At 44.4% G+C, this 21,400-nt stretch overlaps 1 protein-coding gene across 1 annotated transcript; it reads right to left on the bottom strand.

Moving 5' to 3' along the window:
* Nucleotides 1-14,980: 14,980 nt before the first annotated feature.
* LOC112896319 (sodium/potassium/calcium exchanger 1-like) lies at nt 14,981-20,910 on the bottom strand. Its single transcript, XM_025964256.1, has 3 exons — nt 20,691-20,910; nt 15,686-15,849; nt 14,981-15,178 (listed from the first exon to the last, which is right to left on the bottom strand). Exons 1-3 carry the CDS (start codon nt 20,908-20,910, stop codon nt 14,981-14,983), a joined length of 582 nt encoding a protein of 193 aa, XP_025820041.1.
* Between the last annotated feature and the right edge of the window lie 490 nt (nt 20,911-21,400).

Below are 21,400 nucleotides of genomic sequence, written 5' to 3'. Positions count from 1 at the left end.
TCCTATTAGCAGAGCATCTATGCGATAAGGACTCAGGCACAATACATAGGTTCCTAGGATGCAATGCATCTAGGGTTCCATTTCATCTCCTAGACTTAATGCAAGATATAATATATAAGTATAAGATTGCATAATGTAGTATTGGAAATACTGGGTTATGCACCGGGGATTGCCTTTGCTGGTGGGGCTGGAGTCAGTAAAGTCAAGATCTTCCGAACCTGGGTTCGGGCCTTCAGAGAATCTTGCAACAACGTTCACATGGTCTACAGAAACATCCTCTGCAGACTCCTGGGAGATCTCATAGGTATCGTCTGTGAAAGTAGTCGTATCTACATGCAATGCAAACATCACATTCAAAGTGTGCACATAAAGCTATTTTACTTCACGGTAAAGTTGCAATCCAACACTCATTTAACATACTACTCACATAACAATCAAAAAGATCAGAAACTAACTTGGGTAGAGCTTTAGTTGGACAATTGATTAAAATCAGCTATTTGTTAAAGGTTACAATAGAGCCGATTGAAAACAACAGGGTTCAGCCGATAGAATTGGCAAAGGAGGGAGCTATCTACACAGTATTAGGAAATCTGCTGATTTCTGTTTAGAAGAGAAATTGGCATGAGTAGTTTCTGTATATGAGCAGAAGAGATTAACCGATTTGGTTTCACATAAGGTTAAAACGGCTGATAGAGGTAGGAATATTAAAGGTACAGTGTTTCAAGGATAGAACAAGGAAGGATCTTTCTGATTAGATCTAGTTATCAGCATGTTTTTGCCTAACTGATGGTTGGTGTATCGGCTTGCCTTAGTCGACGAGGGTGCATTAGGTTTAGCCAATTGATGTGCTTTAGTCATGCCTAACAGAGGCGTGTCTATTGTGCTATCTTACTGATCTAGGGTTGTGTACTTTAGCCTGTGTAGCCGATTGATAGGTGCATTGGTTTCCTAATTGATCGATGAAAGCATCGATTACTTTAGCAAAGGGGGTGTTTCCTAAAGCAGCTGTGCCTTAACTGATCTATGTGAGTATCGGCGTACCTAGCCGATTGCGTGCGTATCGGCATAGCCGATCTATGCTTTAACAAAACTAGTTGATTGTGTGAACATCGGCTGAGCCGATTTGTGTACGTGTTGTAGTCGATCTGTGAATCGGCATGCTAGTCGATTAGTGCGAGTAACTAGCCGATGGTGTATTGGTAGACTAGTCAAACTATGCATCCGTATGGTCTGTGTCTTGGCATATTCGGCCAATTGGTGGGTCGGCATGTATTTGCTTCTTTTGGTTACTTTGTTCGACGTGTAGGCATACGTGTTGCTGGGCAACCAGGAGTACGGGTTTTGTAGTCGCGCTACAGACGTACGTCCTGCACTTTGGAAGTGCGTATGACCTGCAGTCGCTTCTGGTGGATCTGATCCACGAGTCGGAATGAAAGGTAAACGGTTGCTTTGGAACGACCCTTTGGTGTTCCAAGCGTGTGTGTTAGGTTTACCCTTGCAAGGTTTGAATCTCGATTCAGAATCGTCCGCCTCTCACGATGTATGAGACTGCTTATTCCCTTTACCACATAGAGTAACAAGAGTAATTATGTGATTATCAAAGATGATGTTTGAGTAAAGATTCTACCATGTTTGAATAGTTATAGGTGCTTACCTAGAATGATTAATCAACTAGAACCTGAAAGCTAAAAGTTGAAATTAAGGATCTACTCTTTGTTGCTTTTCAGCTGAAAACCCTACCCAAAGCTAAAAGCCATCATGAGTTTAGTTATGGGCTAAGGTATACCCAATTTCGGGTAAGTCTTGCTGAGTATTAGTATATTCAGCCTTGCTTTTGTTGATTCAATCCAAGTAGTCTCCCTGATGAGCCAGCTTTCATTACCCCGTGGCCCTACCCTTTGCCTGATGGTTGGTCCGTGGAATGGGATCCGTCCCCGGCCAACACAGATACCGCCGAGTGATATTATGCCAGGGCTAGCATAATATCTGTAATGACGACGTGTATAATGACTACGCTTTTCAAACTCCGCTGCTTTGTCTGAAAACTAAAACCTGTCTTGTAATAATCTCTCCTCTGTGGGAGCTAATGATGCTTTGTACATTTTTGTAATATAACTGCCTGTGGTGTAAGATATTTTGGCATTGTATCTCTGGACTCACCTTCGTGTGAGGTACCTTGTTGGATCCTGCGTTCGGTGGTTTATCGGGACGTTACCCGACAGACCAATAGTTTTATACCGTTTGAAGTACGAGGTAGCCCTTCGGTGAGGACTCGCGTACTTGAGCCGGTATAAATCAGGTTGGTTCTGCCACAAGATTCCTCAGAGGGATTACCTGAACAAAAGTCACAATACAAGACTGAGTATTCTAATACTCAGCAAGGCTTACCCATTTCATGGTATACTTAGCCATGTAACTAGACTTATGAAGGCTTTAATGGTTATGGGTAAAGTTTTCAGCTGAAAAGCAACAAAGAGTAGATCCTTAATTTCAAATTTTAGCTTTCAAGTTCTATGTGATTATCCATTCTAGATAAGCACCTATAACTATTCAAGCATGGTAGAATCTTTAGCCAAACATCATCTTTGATAACCATAAAGTTGCTCTTGTTACTCTATGTGGCAAAGGAATCAAGCAGTCTCAATCTCCACGAGAAACGGACGATTCCTGAATCGAATTTCAGCCTTGCAAGGGTAAACCTAACTCACACGCTTGGAACATCCAGAGATCGTTCTGAAGCAACTGTTTGCCTTTCATTCCGACTCGTGGATCAGATCCACCACAAGCGACTGTAGGACCATACGCACATCCAATGTGCAGGACATATGTCTGTAGCGCGATTACATGACAATACTTCTGTCCGCCTGTGCGAAACGTACGCCTACAGTGTGCGTGACTGTAGGACGTACTCACATCCGCTACGGAGCGTACTCCCGCACGTCGATGCGTGTGCGAAAAACCAAATTACGAGTGATGGGAGGTATGTCCACTCCTCGGGCCGATTGGTTACTAGGCTTACCGCTTACCATATTTCACGGCATGTGGCTAGTACTTTCAAACGCTTAACCACCGCTACCACACACTGCGACCTTAGCCAAATTCATCAACACAGACGGGGTATCATCTCAACCATGATACTTCACATAAATCCCGTCTGTCATCCTTATAGTGATTGCAGGGATGTAAATATTGCAACTCCTATATCGCGCGAGTGACAGGAAATCACCCGACTTCTACCGGTCCTATTAGCAGAGCATCTATGCGATAAGGACTCAGGCACAATACATAGGTTCCTAGGATGCAATGCATCTAGGGTTCCATTTCATCTCCTAGACTTAATGCAAGATATAATATATAAGTATAAGATTGCATAATGTAGTATTTGAAATACTGGGTTATGCACCGGGGATTGCCTTTGCTGGTGGGGCTGGAGTCAGTAAAGTTAAGATCTTCCGAACCTGGGTTCGGGCCTTCAGAGAATCTTGCAACAACGTTCACATGGTCTACAGAAACATCCTCTGCAGACTCCTGGGAGATCTCATAGGTATCGTCTGTGAAAGTAGTCGTATCTACATGCAATGCAAACATCACATTCAAAGTGTGCACATAAAGCTATTTTACTTCACGGTAAAGTTGCAATCCAACACTCATTTAACATACTACTCACATAACAATCAAAGAGATCAGAAACTAACTTGGGTAGAGCTTTAGTTGGACAATTGATTAAAATCGGCTATTTGTTAAAGGTTACAATAGAGCCGATTGAAAACAACAGGGTTCAGCCGATAGAATTGGCAAAGGAGGGAGCTATCTACACAGTATTAGGAAATCTGCTGATTTCTATTTAGAAGAGAAATTGGCATGAGTAGTTTCTGTATATGAGCAGAAGAGATTAACCGATTTGGTTTCACATAAGGTTAAAACGGCTGATAGAGGTAGGAATATTAAAGGTACAGTGTTTCAAGGATAGAACAAGGAAGGATCTTGCTGATTAGATCTAGTTATCAGCATGTTTTTGCCTAACTGATGGTTGGTGTATCGGCTTGCCTTAGTCGACGAGGGTGCATCAGGTTTAGCCAATTGATGTGCTTTAGTCGTGCCTAACAGAGGCGTGTCTATTGTGCTATCTTACTGATCTAGGGTTGTGTACTTTAGCCTGTGTAGCCGATTGATAGGTGCATCGGTTTCCTAATTGATCGATGAAAGCATCGATTACTTTAGCAAAGGGGGTGTTTCCTAAAGCAGCTGTGCCTTAACTGATCTGTGTGAGTATCGGCGTACCTAGCCGATTGCGTGCGTATCGGCATAGCCGATCTATGCTTTAACAAAACTAGTTGATTGTGTGAACATCGGCTGAGCCGATTTGTGTACGTGTTGTAGTCGATCTGTGAATCGGCATGCTAGTCGATTAGTGCGAGTAACTAGCCGATGGTGTATTGGTAGACTAGTCAAACTATGCATCCGTATGGTCTGTGTCTTGGCATATTCGGCCAATTGGTGGGTCGGCATGTATTTGCTTCTTTTGGTTACTTTGTTCGACGTGTAGGCATACGTGTTGCTGGGCAACCAGGAGTACGGGTTTTGTAGTCGCGCTACAGACGTACGTCCTGCACTTTGGAAGTGCGTATGACCTGCAGTCGCTTCTGGTGGATCTGATCCACGAGTCGGAATGAAAGGTAAACGGTTGCTTTGGAACGACCCTTTGGTGTTCCAAGCGTGTGTGTTAGGTTTACCCTTGCAAGGTTTGAATCTCGATTCAGAATCGTCCGCCTCTCACGATGTATGAGACTGCTTATTCCCTTTACCACATAGAGTAACAAGAGTAATTATGTGATTATCAAAGATGATGTTTGAGTAAAGATTCTACCATGTTTGAATAGTTATAGGTGCTTACCTAGAATGATTAATCAACTAGAACCTGAAAGCTAAAAGTTGAAATTAAGGATCTACTCTTTGTTGCTTTTCAGCTGAAAACCCTACCCAAAGCTAAAAGCCATCATGAGTTTAGTTATGGGCTAAGGTATACCCAATTTCGGGTAAGTCTTGCTGAGTATTAGTATATTCAGCCTTGCTTTTGTTGATTCAATCCAAGTAGTCTCCCTGATGAGCCAGCTTTCATTACCCCGTGGCCCTACCCTTTGCCTGATGGTTGGTCCGTGGAATGGGATCCGTCCCCGGCCAACACAGATACCGCCGAGTGATATTATGCCAGGGCTAGCATAATATCTGTAATGACGACGTGTATAATGACTACGCTTTTCAAACTCCGCTGCTTTGTCTGAAAACTAAAACCTGTCTTGTAATAATCTCTCCTCCGTGGGAGCTAATGATGCTTTGTACATTTTTGTAATATAACTGCCTGTGGTGTAAGATATTTTGGCATTGTATCTCTGGACTCACCTTCGTGTGAGGTACCTTGTTGGATCCTGCGTTCGGTGGTTTATCGGGACGTTACCCGACAGACCAATAGTTTTATACCGTTTGAAGTACGAGGTAGCCCTTCGGTGAGGACTCGCGTACTTGAGCCGGTATAAATCAGGTTGGTTCTGCCACAAGATTCCTCAGGGGGATTACCTGAACAAAAGTCACAATACAAGACTGAGTATTCTAATACTCAGCAAGGCTTACCCATTTCATGGTATACTTAGCCATGTAACTAGACTTATGAAGGCTTTAATGGTTATGGGTAAAGTTTTCAGCTGAAAAGCAACAAAGAGTAGATCCTTAATTTCAAATTTTAGCTTTCAAGTTCTATGTGATTATCCATTCTAGATAAGCACCTATAACTATTCAAGCATGGTAGAATCTTTAGCCAAACATCATCTTTGATAACCATAAAGTTGCTCTTGTTACTCTATGTGGCAAAGGAATCAAGCAGTCTCAATCTCCACGAGAAACGGACGATTCCTGAATCGAATTTCAGCCTTGCAAGGGTAAACCTAACTCACACGCTTGGAACATCCAGAGATCGTTCTGAAGCAACTGTTTGCCTTTCATTCCGACTCGTGGATCAGATCCACCACAAGCGACTGTAGGACCATACGCACATCCAATGTGCAGGACATATGTCTGTAGCGCGATTACATGACAATACTTCTGTCCGCCTGTGCGAAACGTACGCCTACAGTGTGCGTGACTGTAGGACGTACTCACATCCGCTACGGAGCGTACTCCCGCACGTCGATGCGTGTGCGAAAAACCAAATTACGAGTGATGGGAGGTATGTCCACTCCTCGGGCCGATTGGTTACTAGGCTTACCGCTTACCATATTTCACGGCATGTGGCTAGTACTTTCAAACGCTTAACCACCGCTACCACACACTGCGACCTTAGCCAAATTCATCAACACAGACGGGGTATCATCTCAACCATGATACTTCACATAAATCCCGTCTGTCATCCTTATAGTGATTGCAGGGATGTAAATATTGCAACTCCTATATCGCGCGAGTGACAGGAAATCACCCGACTTCTACCGGTCCTATTAGCAGAGCATCTATGCGATAAGGACTCAGGCACAATACATAGGTTCCTAGGATGCAATGCATCTAGGGTTCCATTTCATCTCCTAGACTTAATGCAAGATATAATATATAAGTATAAGATTGCATAATGTAGTATTTGAAATACTGGGTTATGCACCGGGGATTGCCTTTGCTGGTGGGGCTGGAGTCAGTAAAGTTAAGATCTTCCGAACCTGGGTTCGGGCCTTCAGAGAATCTTGCAACAACGTTCACATGGTCTACAGAAACATCCTCTGCAGACTCCTGGGAGATCTCATAGGTATCGTCTGTGAAAGTAGTCGTATCTACATGCAATGCAAACATCACATTCAAAGTGTGCACATAAAGCTATTTTACTTCACGGTAAAGTTGCAATCCAACACTCATTTAACATACTACTCACATAACAATCAAAGAGATCAGAAACTAACTTGGGTAGAGCTTTAGTTGGACAATTGATTAAAATCGGCTATTTGTTAAAGGTTACAATAGAGCCGATTGAAAACAACAGGGTTCAGCCGATAGAATTGGCAAAGGAGGGAGCTATCTACACAGTATTAGGAAATCTGCTGATTTCTATTTAGAAGAGAAATTGGCATGAGTAGTTTCTGTATATGAGCAGAAGAGATTAACCGATTTGGTTTCACATAAGGTTAAAACGGCTGATAGAGGTAGGAATATTAAAGGTACAGTGTTTCAAGGATAGAACAAGGAAGGATCTTGCTGATTAGATCTAGTTATCAGCATGTTTTTGCCTAACTGATGGTTGGTGTATCGGCTTGCCTTAGTCGACGAGGGTGCATCAGGTTTAGCCAATTGATGTGCTTTAGTCGTGCCTAACAGAGGCGTGTCTATTGTGCTATCTTACTGATCTAGGGTTGTGTACTTTAGCCTGTGTAGCCGATTGATAGGTGCATCGGTTTCCTAATTGATCGATGAAAGCATCGATTACTTTAGCAAAGGGGGTGTTTCCTAAAGCAGCTGTGCCTTAACTGATCTGTGTGAGTATCGGCGTACCTAGCCGATTGCGTGCGTATCGGCATAGCCGATCTATGCTTTAACAAAACTAGTTGATTGTGTGAACATCGGCTGAGCCGATTTGTGTACGTGTTGTAGTCGATCTGTGAATCGGCATGCTAGTCGATTAGTGCGAGTAACTAGCCGACGGTGTATTGGTAGACTAGTCAAACTATGCATCCGTATGGTCTGTGTCTTGGCGTATTCGGCCAATTGGTGGGTCGGCTGTGTAGCTGGTTTTCACCCTTAATGTTCTCCTATATTTACTGGGTCATATCAGTCGTGTAGCTGATTGTCCTACTCTGCACCAACTGTGCCAAACTGAGATGTGTTTAAGTGTTATCCTAGGTAACTAGGTGTGGTTGCATCGAATTAATTACGTCAGTACAACAATCGAGTGACGTACAGCCGATGGGGTCATCTAAACCGGATCTGCTATAAGAACCAGGTAGAACAGGAAACATCGGACTTAAGCCGATGAGACTACAAACTTGGAACTAGACTAAAGAGAATGTGGCCGATGGGCTTGTGCCGATAAATGTGTTGCTAAAGAGGGCGTGTGGTGGGTAGGCATATAGCCGATGGGTGTCTTACAGACGTGCAGCGAAAAGGCATGTGGCCAATAGGGGTGTGTTCTATGGGTGTATAGCTGAGGGGGTGTAGCCAAATATCTTAGCCGATAAATCGGCTGGTATAAGTGTGCTGACAGAGAAGGGTAACTAAAATGGATTGGTTATATCTGGCTGTTATAGAAAACGACCAGAATTGGCTTGGATCAGCTGATAACAAGAACCCTAAGATCGTGTGTGCATCTTCGATACATCGACTATGTGCAGCCGATGTAGGACGGAACAAAAGAATTGTATCGGCAGTAGCCGATATTAGAAAGATAACAATCGTATCGGCTAACCAGCCGATGGTAAAAGCATATCAAATGAATTGCATCGGCTGACAGCCGTTACAATGAAACATCATAGATTCAATTGAAGCGGATGCTTAGCGGCTGAGTTAATAGCCAATGCTGAAGCATAGCTACAGAGATGTATTAGCTAAACAGCAGATGCACACGAACTAACAAGGATCCTTATACGAAAAGGACCTTAAGGAGACTGCAAACAAGACAAGGACAATGTCTTGATGGCAGGGACATGAGCACTCCTGTGAAAGGATTAACTAAACATCACACATCACTATCACAAAAATATGAGTTAACACTACTAAGCTTATCAACAATGCAACACGAAAGACATTCTATTTATCAAACATGTTATTCCCTCTTTTACTGGGCATTCATTTATCGGGTATTATCTAAATTGTTTAGTTACATTAGGTAACAGGGTTGATTATCCTACACATCTAAACTAAATACATTAGGTAGTATACTTGGTTATCTTAAGCAAACAAACTAATTACACTTAACATCTTTATGCAACAGATTAATCAAAATAAATGATTTAAATAAACAACATGTAAAAGTTAAATGAATTTTATAGAGCAATGCACTTTGAAACTAAGGCTATAAAAATTACTAAACATTGCTTTAGTCTAATTACATTTACTGTAAATTTATTAGGATTTTATTTAAACAGGAACTATACCACAAAATTAAACAAGAACACACATTAAATGATTAAGATACATTTATAACTGTAGTTCTATACTAGATCTAGGGTTCAAAATTTATGGACATGTTCTACTATACAAGAGTAACATTCCAGCATATTATCATAATTATTCATGAACCAGAACTATTGTTCATGAATTTCCTTTGAATTTAAGCCTATATTCATAACTTTAGTTACACTAGGTTTCTGACTCTCAAAATTTTATCATGAACTAAATATGTTGAAAGAATGCTAAGGTTAAATTTTAAGCTACAAACATGAACAGATGCATCTGGAATTAATTTATGAGGTTTTCATCAACATACATCAAAAATACTCAAACATCATAGCTAAACAATAGATCTGGCCCCGCAAATTTTACACAGAGCTATTCAAGACATGCACAACTTATGTTCCAAAGTTTAGCTATAGCACAGCTGTGAATCAAAAGATCTAATTAAAGCATCCATTTTCTACTAATTAAATCATAGCACAAAATACACAGATTCATCTCATGATTATAACACAAAAGTTGTAGTATTTAACCCAAGGATTCAAACCCAACTAGTTTGACATTTTTACCATTTTTCTACTATTTACTATGATTTTCCAAAGTTTCAGCTAGGAATTTCAAGAAGGTCCAGCGTGATACTATTCATCTGAGTCATGGGTTGTGCGGATAGGCCCATGAAATTCTTCCTATTGTTGTGTGGAGTCCCTGGTCGCGATTTTTGGAACAGAGAAAGCTTAGGGAGCTTGATTCCGGCGATGGGGTGCTTCCCGGCGGCGAGGGAGAGGCGGGGGAGCATGAGGGACACGAGAGCTACCTTTGGATGGGCTCGGTTGAAGCCGGGGTGGCCGGAGGAGGGCCGGCGGCGGTGACAGTACCCGTGCAGCCATAGCAGCGACGCTCCGGTGAGCTCCGGCGAGCGGGGTTGATGGGGGATGGGTTGAGGAGCCTCAAGGGGCTGGGGGCAAGCGATTTTGGGGGTCAGCTTGGGAGGAGGATGGCCAGAGGGGAAGTCCCCGCGGGCGGCCATGGTGGCGGGTGGTTCTGTTCGAAGAAGCAGAAGAAGGAAGGAAGGGAAGAGGAGGGCGAGAGCAAGAGAGCAAAGGAGGGTATGCTGGCACTTGTTTGCGGGCTTAAGTAGGAGGAGGAGGAGGAGGGCAGGGGCACGGCATAGGCGACAGCGGCGGCGAGCGGCTACTGATGCGGCTCGGCAACAGCGGCGACGGCGCCTGCAGCGCGGGGAGGAGTCACAGGGGAGAGCTAGGGCGGTGGGGAGGCCTCAAGGCGACGTGTGGATGACGCCTGAGCAAGAGGTGGTGCGGGCGAGCTGCTGTATCTGCGGCGAGCGGCAGCAACAAAGCAGAGAGAAAACAGAGAGGAAGAAGAAAGGGAATTTTCCCAAGGACGTGTGCACAAATTCAGAAAATACAGGGGCCTAGGTGTAAACAAGAATTTAACCACTGTTCTAGAGTTCAAATGAAAAAGTGTTTAAAATAAAAGTTGTGCAACTTTTCAAATCCTACAACTTTGTTTTAGAGTTTAAATTCAAAAACTCAAAGAATGAAGTGTTAATTTAAAACCTTGGACTAAAATCAAAATTATAATGTTTTTGTCCTAAAGGGTGTAAATTTCATAACATTTAGGACCTAAATGCAAGCATTTATGACATGTCATGATGACTTGCACCTTTTTACACTTTGGCCCTTAGTAACTTTGAAAGTTACTTTTATAATCAACTGCGTGCATAAAAGAGCTCATACTTTTGAATAATTACACCTAGGTCCTCATTTTCACAAACTTCACTCAACTTCACACAAATCAACACATACATTACAAACAAAACTTTTGGGTAAATACACATTTTTTTATAGGGGGTAAAGTAAGAAAAACGTGTTAGCAAAACTACCCTTCACTTCTTTTGAAGTTACCTCCTATCCAATTATATTTTGCAAAAACAACCCTAGTTTTTTCATAATTATAAAAATACCCCTTTTACTTGTATTTAAGTTTTTAAAAGCTTCACATAAACACACACAAGCTTTACACTAACAAGCACATACTTCACCCTAACAAATAATGTGCCTAGCGTACCAGTACATGAACTGTCACACTCGGGGTCCAGAAGAAGGCGTGGTTGCGCGGGAGCAGGAGCTGGCGGCCGGCGGGAGTCATGGCGGCTCGGGCGACGGTGGCGCGACGTGGAGAGAGCAGGAGCGGCCAGCGCGAGCCGGGGAAGCGGCAGCGCGGGCGCCAGGGCAGCACGTGGCACGGTTTAGAGCGGCGCGGGCGGCCGGTGCTCGGCACATGGCCGGCGAAGCGGTGGCGGAGCGTCGGGCAGAGCGAAACCGAGCAGAGCAGAGAAAGGGGGGGCTGAAGGTAGATGAAGGGACTGATCTGCTATTTTCCAAAAGTGCAGGGGCTCCTCTGTAAAGACTAGATAACTTTCAAATTATAGCTCAAATGAAAATGTGCACAAAAGCAAAAGTGCAGAGTTCAACAAGATCTACAACTTTGCTTTAAGGTTCAGTTGCAAAAGAGCTAAAGATTTGAAACTAGCATAAAACTTGGTAAAGTTTTAAACTTTAAGTAAATCCCCTTTAAATTTCTACACCACACTTACATCCTAGGTGTAGTTTCACTTCCACTTAGGTTTAAAAGTAAGTTCTTGCTTTTTTTTACACATCTACCTCCATATATTTTTAATTTCACCTCCCAATCTCACCCATTTACCACTAAAGGACCTATATTTTCCAAAATATATTAAAATATCCTTTTCCTTTTGCATTTAATTTGAACATACATACACAAAATCAACCTTGCACATTTTATACTTAAATTTAGTATGTTTATAATCCTAATACCTGAATGTCCCAATTAGGCTTTCCTAGTGCCGCCCAATCGCCTCTTCCTCCTCCTCCTCCTCTTCCTCCTCCTCCTCCTCCTCCTCTTGATGCTGCTGCTGCTTCTGCTAAGGTGCCAGCGTCCTCCTCACTCCTCCACTCCACCTGCAAGATCTACCCCCACAATGAGCACGGCGAGCCAGCAGCCCTCACTTCTGCCACAGGCCACACCGTGCCACAAGAACCACATCATAGCTGCTCCACCTCTAGCACGATGAGCCTGTGGCCCTGACCTCTATCGCCGCACCTCGCCACCACCGGAGATCTGCATGCCGCCGCCACCCTACATCACAAGAGGTATGCCTTCTCCCTTCGGATCTTCACTGTCCAATAATGTTCGAGAGATAGTAGTAGAGGTGTAGCAGTAGCATTATGTACTTGCTATTGCTTCTTCACTGCTAGAGGTATCTATTGCTTTGGTTAGGATCTCGGGTGGCAATAGCAGGTACTTGCTCTCGGATGTAGGGTGCAGATAGTAGTACACTACAGGAAAATAGTGTCGGCCAGAAACCGACGAAAATAGTCCTAAAGCCGTCGAAAATAGCTATTTTCACCGGTCGGCCAACGAAATTAGACCGACGGAATAAAATAGATGAAAATAGGCGCTTTTTCATCGGTTGCCGACGAAAATAACGCTATTTTCGTCGGCCAACACGGCCGATGAAAATATGTTCACATTTTTTTCGGCCTAAGTGGCCGATGAAAACAATGGCAATATTTTCGTCGGCTTTAATGGCCGACAAAAATATGTCAAGTATTTTCGCCGGCTAGCTTGGCTGATGAAAATCATTGTCGTATTTTCGTCGGCTCGGAGCCCATGAAAATACTGGATGGCCGACGAAAATACTGGTATCCTGCTAAAAAACAGCTACATATAATAGCAGTTATGAAACGCAATCTTCCATAAGCAGTTACTTAACATATCCATAAGCAGAATTATGAAATACATCATCACACAATCATCAAATACATCCAATAAGTACAATCATGAAATCCATAGTCTAAATGACATATATATATATATATGTCAACGAAATATGAAAACACAAACCAAGGAGGGGTAATATTATGTCCGCTGCCGCAGCACCTCCAGAAAAGTTATGCGCTGTCGATGGTGGCGTGGACGGGCTGGCAGAAACTCCTCGAGGATGAGTACTCGTCGAACCCTGATTATAGAAAAAGTTAAATCTATTTAGTATGTATATATAAGAAAATTTGAGCATTGCTAGTTATACGATATAATTACCACTTGTGGAGACGGTAGACGCACATATGGGACAAAAGTCGGCGGTGGAGGAGGAGGCGAAGGAAGAGGTGGCAAATTAAATTGTGAGCCAAGGGTAGCCGCTAGCATTTTCTAAAAACTGATAGTAGATCAAGTATCTTATAGCAATGAAAAGTGCACAAGAACTTAAAAAAATATCAAACTTGCATAGTACCTGAATCTGTCGTTGCTGAGCGAAAAAATCTTGTATGTACTCGTGTTGTTGCCTTACCCACTCCTCTTGCCTCTGCATCACCTCTCTATGCTGCCTTATCTCCTCCTGCAGTCGACTTTCCCTTTCACTTTCCCATTGGTAGCCCCGAGAATTCTGAGTGGACTGGGAACACCTTGCCTCACTCAAAGCACCACTTGTATCAATAACACCATTCAACATGCTGAACCTGCCATATTTCTTCCCTCCCCCGCTTGAGTATAAGGCACCGACATCCACATCACTCCTCCTCCAATCGTACTCCTCCCCATGATGTGTCACCATTTCATCACCATATCTTGCCTACCATTCAGGCAACCAATAATAAGAGTATATTCGAATCACCGCTTAATTGAAATCAAATTATTTTACTAACCAGAGTCTGTGTGGCATTCTCACTGCAAAGCAACTCTGGCTGTGTAGGATCTGCGCTGTGGTGGCGTCGAATGTATGTCTCAATATAGATTGGGGCCACCCCACTTTGCACCTCCTGGCAAAGAAGAAATTATGATATTGCAAGTAAGTACATAATAATCAAATTGAAATAATAAATACCTACCATTCGACGAGCCAAATGAAGGTGTCCGTCAGCCCCATATCTTTATGTAACCCGTGGTCCTGCTTGACGATTAGCTCTCTTCATCCTGGATTTTTCCACAAAGCTAGGTGAAGCCCAATAAGCACAAAGTGCTCGCCAAGCATCCGGACACTTTCTCAACGAAGGCAAACCGCTAATATCAACTTGAAGGTACTCATCCTCTCGGAGATATATCTCAGAAGCACCCAGTTTCTTGTTCATATCTTGCAGCTTTATTTTCTTATAATATAAACAAATGCACTGTATACAAACATTGGACATCATGTCCCTTACCACCTTCGTCGCTGCCTTGTCGAACACAGAACGAGCCCTATCTTGTAGGCACTGCTCCTCCCCCTCCGGCAAACGATACCTCTCCTAAAAAGGAAAATAAATTTGTTAGACAACTTATAAATGAATCAAATAGATAGTAGTTATACAAGTTAGACAAGTTATGATAAAAAAGTACCCAGAACTCATTCCAAACTCTCGCTGCAGTCGTGACGCCCTGATCATCTGATTGCAGCTTATAGTGCTCCCACTTTAATGCAGGCTGAAGCAAACCTCCAATTGTGACCATTCCAGGGTAGTGAAACCGACAAAGTGTTCCCAATGTTGCATTCACAGGTCTTAACCTATTTCTTCCCTCCCAACAAATGTCGTCCCACTGCCTACAATTAGAACATGATATCCATCATATTTCTTACTTGAACTATATAATATATTAAATAAAACAATCAAAATAATAAAATATATTACTTACCAATACCCATGTGGCCTAATCTGTCGACAATTTGCCGGATTGGTTGCTGCAGGAGTCATCACATTGTTGCCTCTAAATCTAAATGTATTATATTAGTTAGCTAGCTCATATAAAATTTTTCATGAAATGATCATAAGTATCTGAACACAGGTTGTGCAGCAGTATCCTCCTCTTCATCCTCCTCTTCCTCCTCCTCAGCATCTCCATCTCTATCCTCGCACTCTTCTCTGTCCTCACACCCATCTCCCTCTCCACTACCTCCATCTCCATCGCCATCCACATTCGCGACATATTCTTCCTCATCCGCACCCCTACCTTCCTCTTCTTGCTGTTCAAAGACAAATATATATTTATTGTTATTAAAGAAATTAAATTACACATGCAAACTACATATGACTTACTTGCACAGCCTCGTCTAGACATCACTGAAGTGCACTTCTTCGGCTTAGGTGAGAACTGCTGCCTCTAAAGAGAGAAGGCCTATCCGAAGATGCGGAGCCATCATTCTTCTTTGCCTGACTCCTTGAAGATGAGGATACATCCTTCTTTTCCTTCCCCTTAAGAGAGTGCACAAATGACCTCATCCTGAAAAAAATAAAATATGGTTAGTTAATATCATATAAAGCAATGGTAAATAAAAGATAATAAGTTTCATAACAACAATTAGCAAATAAAACACTATTAAGAAAAATTAGTTTTTACATCACATTACATGTTAAAAGTCCTCGGGGTCATCTTCTTCAGCTACGGAGTCACCATGAGTAGTACCATGCCGCGTTTCATATGTTGTGAACATTACTTTACTTGCAAGATGTGGCCGTTTTTTCTAACGGACCTCAGAAACTATTACATCACCGGTGTCACCATCTAATCTGTCAAGTGCCATCTCAATATCAACTTCAAAGGGTCCATTACACTCATCTTCCTGAAATGCTTCAGGAACAGTACGATCAAGCTCACATTCATCGTAACCTTCATCTCCAGGAATAGGCAATCGACCTGGAGGACATGTGGCAGAACCAACCTGAATGATAGCGGTTCAAGTACGCGAGTCCACTCCCGAGGGCTCCAACGTGCTTCAAACGGTATAATCCCTTGGCCTGTCGGGTAACGTCCCGATAAACCACCGATACACAGGATCAAATAAGGTTACCTCACACGAAGGTGAGTCCAGAGATACAGTCACCATCATATTTTACATCACAGGGAATTACATTACAAGAGTTTCCAACAATAGTGCAAAGTTTCAAATTTAGAGAAAACATTACAAACTGTTAAAGTTATGGTTTTTAGCAGCGGAAAACATACGTGACGATTCACAACACGTCGTCAAGACGGATGTCATGCTAAGCCCGGGCACGACATCACTCCGTATCATTCATGTTGGCCGGGGATGGATCCCACTCCGCGGACCAACCTTCTGGAAGAGCACAGGGCCAAGACAGGGGAAGAGTAGGGTCTTCAAAGACTTTACCTGAAAACATGTAACATAGCAAGACTGAGTATACTAATACTCAGCAAGGCTTACCTGGTTATGGTATACTTAGCCATGTAACTAGACTTATGAAGGCTTATAATGGTTCTGGATTTAGTTTCAGCTGAAAAGCAACTAAGAGTGGATCCTTAATTTCAACTTTTAGCTTTCAGATTCTAGTTGATTATCCATTCTAGGTAAGCACCTGTAACTACTCAAGCATGGTAAAATCTTTGATCAAGCATCATCTTTGATAATCATAAGATTGCTCTTATTACTCAATGTGGTAAAGGGGATAAGCAGTCTCATTCATCGTGAGAGGCGGATGATTCCTGAATCGAAATTCAACCTTGCAAGGTAAGCCTAACTCACACGCTTGGAACACCACAGGGTCGTTCCGAAGCAACCGTTTGCCTTTCATTCCGACTCGTGGACAGGTCCACCACAAGCGACTGCAGGACCATACGCACTTCCAAAGTGCAGGACATACGTCTGTAGCGCGACTACAAAACCCGTATTCCTGGTTGCCCTTGCAACACGTATTCCCACATGTCGAACAAAAGTAACCAGAAGAAGCAAGACGAGTGGTGGGAGGTATGTCCAATCCTCGGGCCGATTGATTACTAGGCTTACCGCTTACCATATTTCGCGGCATGTGGTTAGTACTTTCAAACGCTTAACCCGCACTACCACACGCTGCGACCTTATCAAGTTCAACAACACAGACGGGGTATCATCTGAATCATGATACCTCACGAAAACTTCCGTCCGTCATCCTTATAGTGATAACAGGAATGTAAACATTACAACTCCTATATCGCGCGAGTGACAGGAAATCACCCGACTTCTACCGATTCTATTAGTAGAGCATCTACTCGATATGACCTCAGGTGCAATACATTGGTTCCTAGGATTCATGCATCTAGGGTTTCAAGCAATTCCTAAGAACTTAATGCATAGAATACGTAAATAGATATAGATTGCGGTGTAAATAAAATAGTGGGTTATGTCCGGGGCTTGCCTTTACTGGTGGGGCTGAAGTCAGTGAAGTTAAGATCTTCTGAACTTTGGTTCGGGGCTTCAGTTAATCCCTTGGTGACGTTCATTTGGTTTTCAGGAGCATCCTCTGCAGACTCCTGGGAGATCTTGTAGGTACCGTTGCCGAAGTAGTCGTATCTACATGTAATGCAACATTACATTCAAGCGTGCACACAAAACTATTTTATTTCACAACAAAGTTGCAATTCAACACACATTTAACATATTACTTACATAACAACCAAAAAGATCTGAAACTAAACTTAGATAAAGCTTTAGAGGGATAACTAGTTAGAATCGGCTATTTGTTGAAGATTACAACAGAGCCGACTGGAAACAACGGGGGTTTAGTCAATAGAATTAGCAAAGGAGGGAACTACCTACTTGCCTTAGGAAATCGGCTGATTTTTGTTTGGAAGAGAAAACGGCAGAAACGGTTTTGGTATATAAGCAGAAGAGGTTAGCCGATTTGAATTCACCTGGGGTCAAATCAGCTGATTAGGAGAGGAACATTGAAGGTATAGTACTCCAAGTACAGAAAAAGGAAGAATCTTGCCGATTGGAGTATCAGCATATCTTTGGTCTATCTAAATGGATGGTGTATTGGTCTTGACCTTAACTGGTGAGGATGCATCCGATTTAGCCGATTGATGTCCTTTGGTCGTGTCTAACAGAGGCTTTTATTGTGCTAACTTGCCGATCTGTGGTGGTGCGATTCGGCGGGTGCAGTCGATATGCTATCTACATCGGATGTCTAGCTGTGATGTGCTTAAGAGTTATCCTAGGTAACTAGATGTGGTTGCATCAGCTCGATTACGTCAGCACAACAATTGAGTGACGTACAGCCGATTGGAGTGTGGTTGTAGGTATGTGGCCGATAGGTATATAGCCGATCTCCCAGTCGATAAATCGGCTGATAAAAGTGTGTGAACGAGGATGGGGAAAACTACGGATTGATCGACCACATTTGATCGATATGGAAAACAACTAGAATCGGCTTGGATTGGCCGATAACAAGAATCTTAAGGTCGTGCGTGCAACTCCGATACATCGTCTAGGTGCAGCTGATGTAGGACAAAACAAAGGAATTGTATCGACAGTAGCCGATATAAGAAGGATAACAACCGTATCAGCTAACCAGCCGATGGTAGAAACATATCAAAAGAAATGTATCGGCTGACAGCTGTTACGCAGAAACATCATAGGCTCAAAGAAAACGGATGCTAAGTGGCTGGGTTGATAACCTGACACTGAAGCATAGCTGTCGAGAAGTATTGGCTAAGCAGCAGATACATACAAATTAACAGGGATCCTTTTACGAAAAGGACCTTAAGGAAATGACAATCAAGACAAGGACAATGTCTCGATGGCAGGGATATAAGCATTCGTATAAAAGGATTAACTAAATATCACACATCTCCATTTAAGACATATATTCTATGACTTACTTTTCAGTTATAACACAAGCATACAATATAAAGCACAATAAAACATCCATTCCCTAACATTTAATCTAGATCACAAATCAAGATTTTCAATTCAAGAGCACAACATAAAACTTGTAGATTTTAACCTAAGGACTTAAACAAAACTGGTTTTGTAGTTTTATGAACTCCTTACAAAAATCTATAAAATGTAGAAGTTCATTGATTTGAAATAAAGAAAGTTCTGGAAATCTTACAGAAAACACCCTAGAACTTTCTAAATCAAAGCAATCAAGTCCCTGGTCGAGAAAACAGAGAACAGGAAGATAACGACGATATTCCGGCAAAGGGATTGCCCGCATTAGGAAGATTCAGTGAATCAGGGCAAACCTTGGGGTAGCCTTGGTTATGGAGAAGAACGAGTGGAAAGTGAATTCCCGTGGCGAACAGGATCGACGAAGAGAAAAGCTCGACGATGACGAGATTCCGTGGGTGACGAAGAAGTTTGCCGGGGAATTGTAGTGGGTGGAGAATGACCGGAGAAATACTCCTCACGGTGACCCATGGCGACGATAGTCGGCTTTGCCACGGCGATGATGTTTCAGCAAAGGGATCCGAAGAGGCTCGATGGGGGTCCAGGAGCTTCTTCGAGGTGTTGTGGTCTTGCTCGGATGATCGGTGAAAGGTAAGAGCTGCTGGATGTCGTGGACTCATGGAAGAAGCCGATAGGGCCGGATTGGTTCGCTATGCCATCTCTTCCGCGAACCTCAGGGTTTTCCGGCTCACAGGCTGAGTCTTCTCTGCTCATGCACATGCACTGCAGAAACACATCCGGTATGCCCGTGCAGTCACTTGCAGGGCCGCCGTACCTGGCTGCAGCTCCTGTGCGTCACTCTCGCTCGCACAAGGTGTAGTTCTGCCGCCTTTTCCGCCAGCTGCGACGCCATCCGAATCGGCCTACCACCGCCGCGGGCAGAACGCTTCCGCTCCACACTTGCGGACGCGCTAGTCCAATTCGGCCCGGACCTCCGCCTTCGCTTAGCCGCGTCACACTCGCCCCTTCTGCCTCCGCGAGAACCAAAGCCCGCTCGCACCGGGGCCATCTCCATATCCTCCGCGAGCAGTCCGCAGTGCCGCTTGATCATATCCGCTGCTTTCCCTTTAACGGCCTCCGACGTCCTCCACGCGCGGTCTCGCTGCCCCCGTGCGGATCCGCTTGCAGCCGCCGCGCTGTAGCTTCTCCCGCACCGCGCATGACTTCCCCGCATACCGACCCGGTCGCGGCTTGAGCGTGTCCAGCGGAGACACCGCTATGCGCTGCACGCCGTTGTCTTGCACGTTGTCGCTCTGCACGTCATCGCTCTGCACGTCGTCGCTCTACACAGCTCCTCCTCCTTCTCCTGTTGCTGGGCCCGCGCTCGCCTCGGCCTTGCCGTGCCTTAGCTCCATCCGTGCACGCCCGTGCCGCGTGCGTGCTGTAGTTGCTCGTCTGCACAGGAGGTCGCGGGGGAGTAAACCCAGGACGTCACCGTCGTTTGACCCCAGGTGCCTACACCGACTCGCGCAGAAATCCTTCACTGCCACGCCCTGCGCCGCCCGCGTGCCGCAGTCGTTAGCCCCGCATCAGTCGCCGCAGCTCCTCCTGCGCGCTCTAGCCCCGCATAGCTACTCCTCTTCCTCGCTGCTACTGAACCCGTGGGCTTTGGCCTTGCCGCTCCAGCGCCCGTACACGTGCCGGTCCAGCTTCTGCACCTGCTCCACCTCTGCGCTCGCCAGCCGTCTAGAGCTGCGCCCCGCCTGGAGTCACCCGCTGCCTAATTCCGCGTCACCCGAGCCGCAGCCAGCGCCCGCGTCGCCTGCTGCCTGGAGCCGCCAGCGCCGCTCCTGTGCTCCGCCCGGCTCACGCGCTAGCGCCCAGCGCCGCTCCCTGCCGTGCGCCTCCACGCCCGTATGCGCCGCGCCTGCCGCGGCCCGCGCCAGCCGCAGCCTCCGCCTGCGCCTGCGCTCGCTCAGCCGCGCCACGCGCCGAGCCACGCACGCTCGCTCCTGCCTCGCGCTGGCGCCGCTCCGCGCCGCCTGCAGCCGCTCGCCGCCCGAGGCAGGAGCGCCCCAGAGCGCCGCCATTGGAGCCAGAGGGAGGGAGGCAGGGGGAAGAGCTCCCTGGAAGAGGTGCTGCCAGAACAAGTGACGCCAGGAAAGGATAAGAGAGAGAGAGGAAGAACAGAGAAGAAAGAGGAATGGACTTCCCCAAGGACTTTTGCGTAAAATTAGAAAATCACAGGGACCTTTCTGTAAAGTCAAATTTCCCATCAATCTAAAACCCAAATGAAGAAATGCCCAAAATGAAAGTTGGAGAGTTTTTCAAACTCTACAACATTGCTTTAGGGCTCAAGTTCAAAAACTCAAAACTTATATTTTTACACGTGAATTTTTAAACAAAAGTTGGATTTGAATTGCTTTTGTCCTAAAGTATGAAACTTTATAAAATTCAGGATCTAAATGCAAGCATTTATGACACGTCATGATGACGGGATAGACTCATCATAATGATTGGATAGACATGTCATGATGACTTGCATCTTTTACACTTTAGTCCTGAGTAACTTTCAAAGTT

The sequence above is a fragment of the Panicum hallii genome, chromosome 1 (genome assembly GCF_002211085.1).
Source record: "Panicum hallii strain FIL2 chromosome 1, PHallii_v3.1, whole genome shotgun sequence".
Lineage (NCBI taxonomy): Eukaryota > Viridiplantae > Streptophyta > Magnoliopsida > Poales > Poaceae > Panicum > Panicum hallii.
Note: the sequence above shows the minus strand (reverse complement) of the source record. Positions and strands in the feature narration are given on the sequence as shown.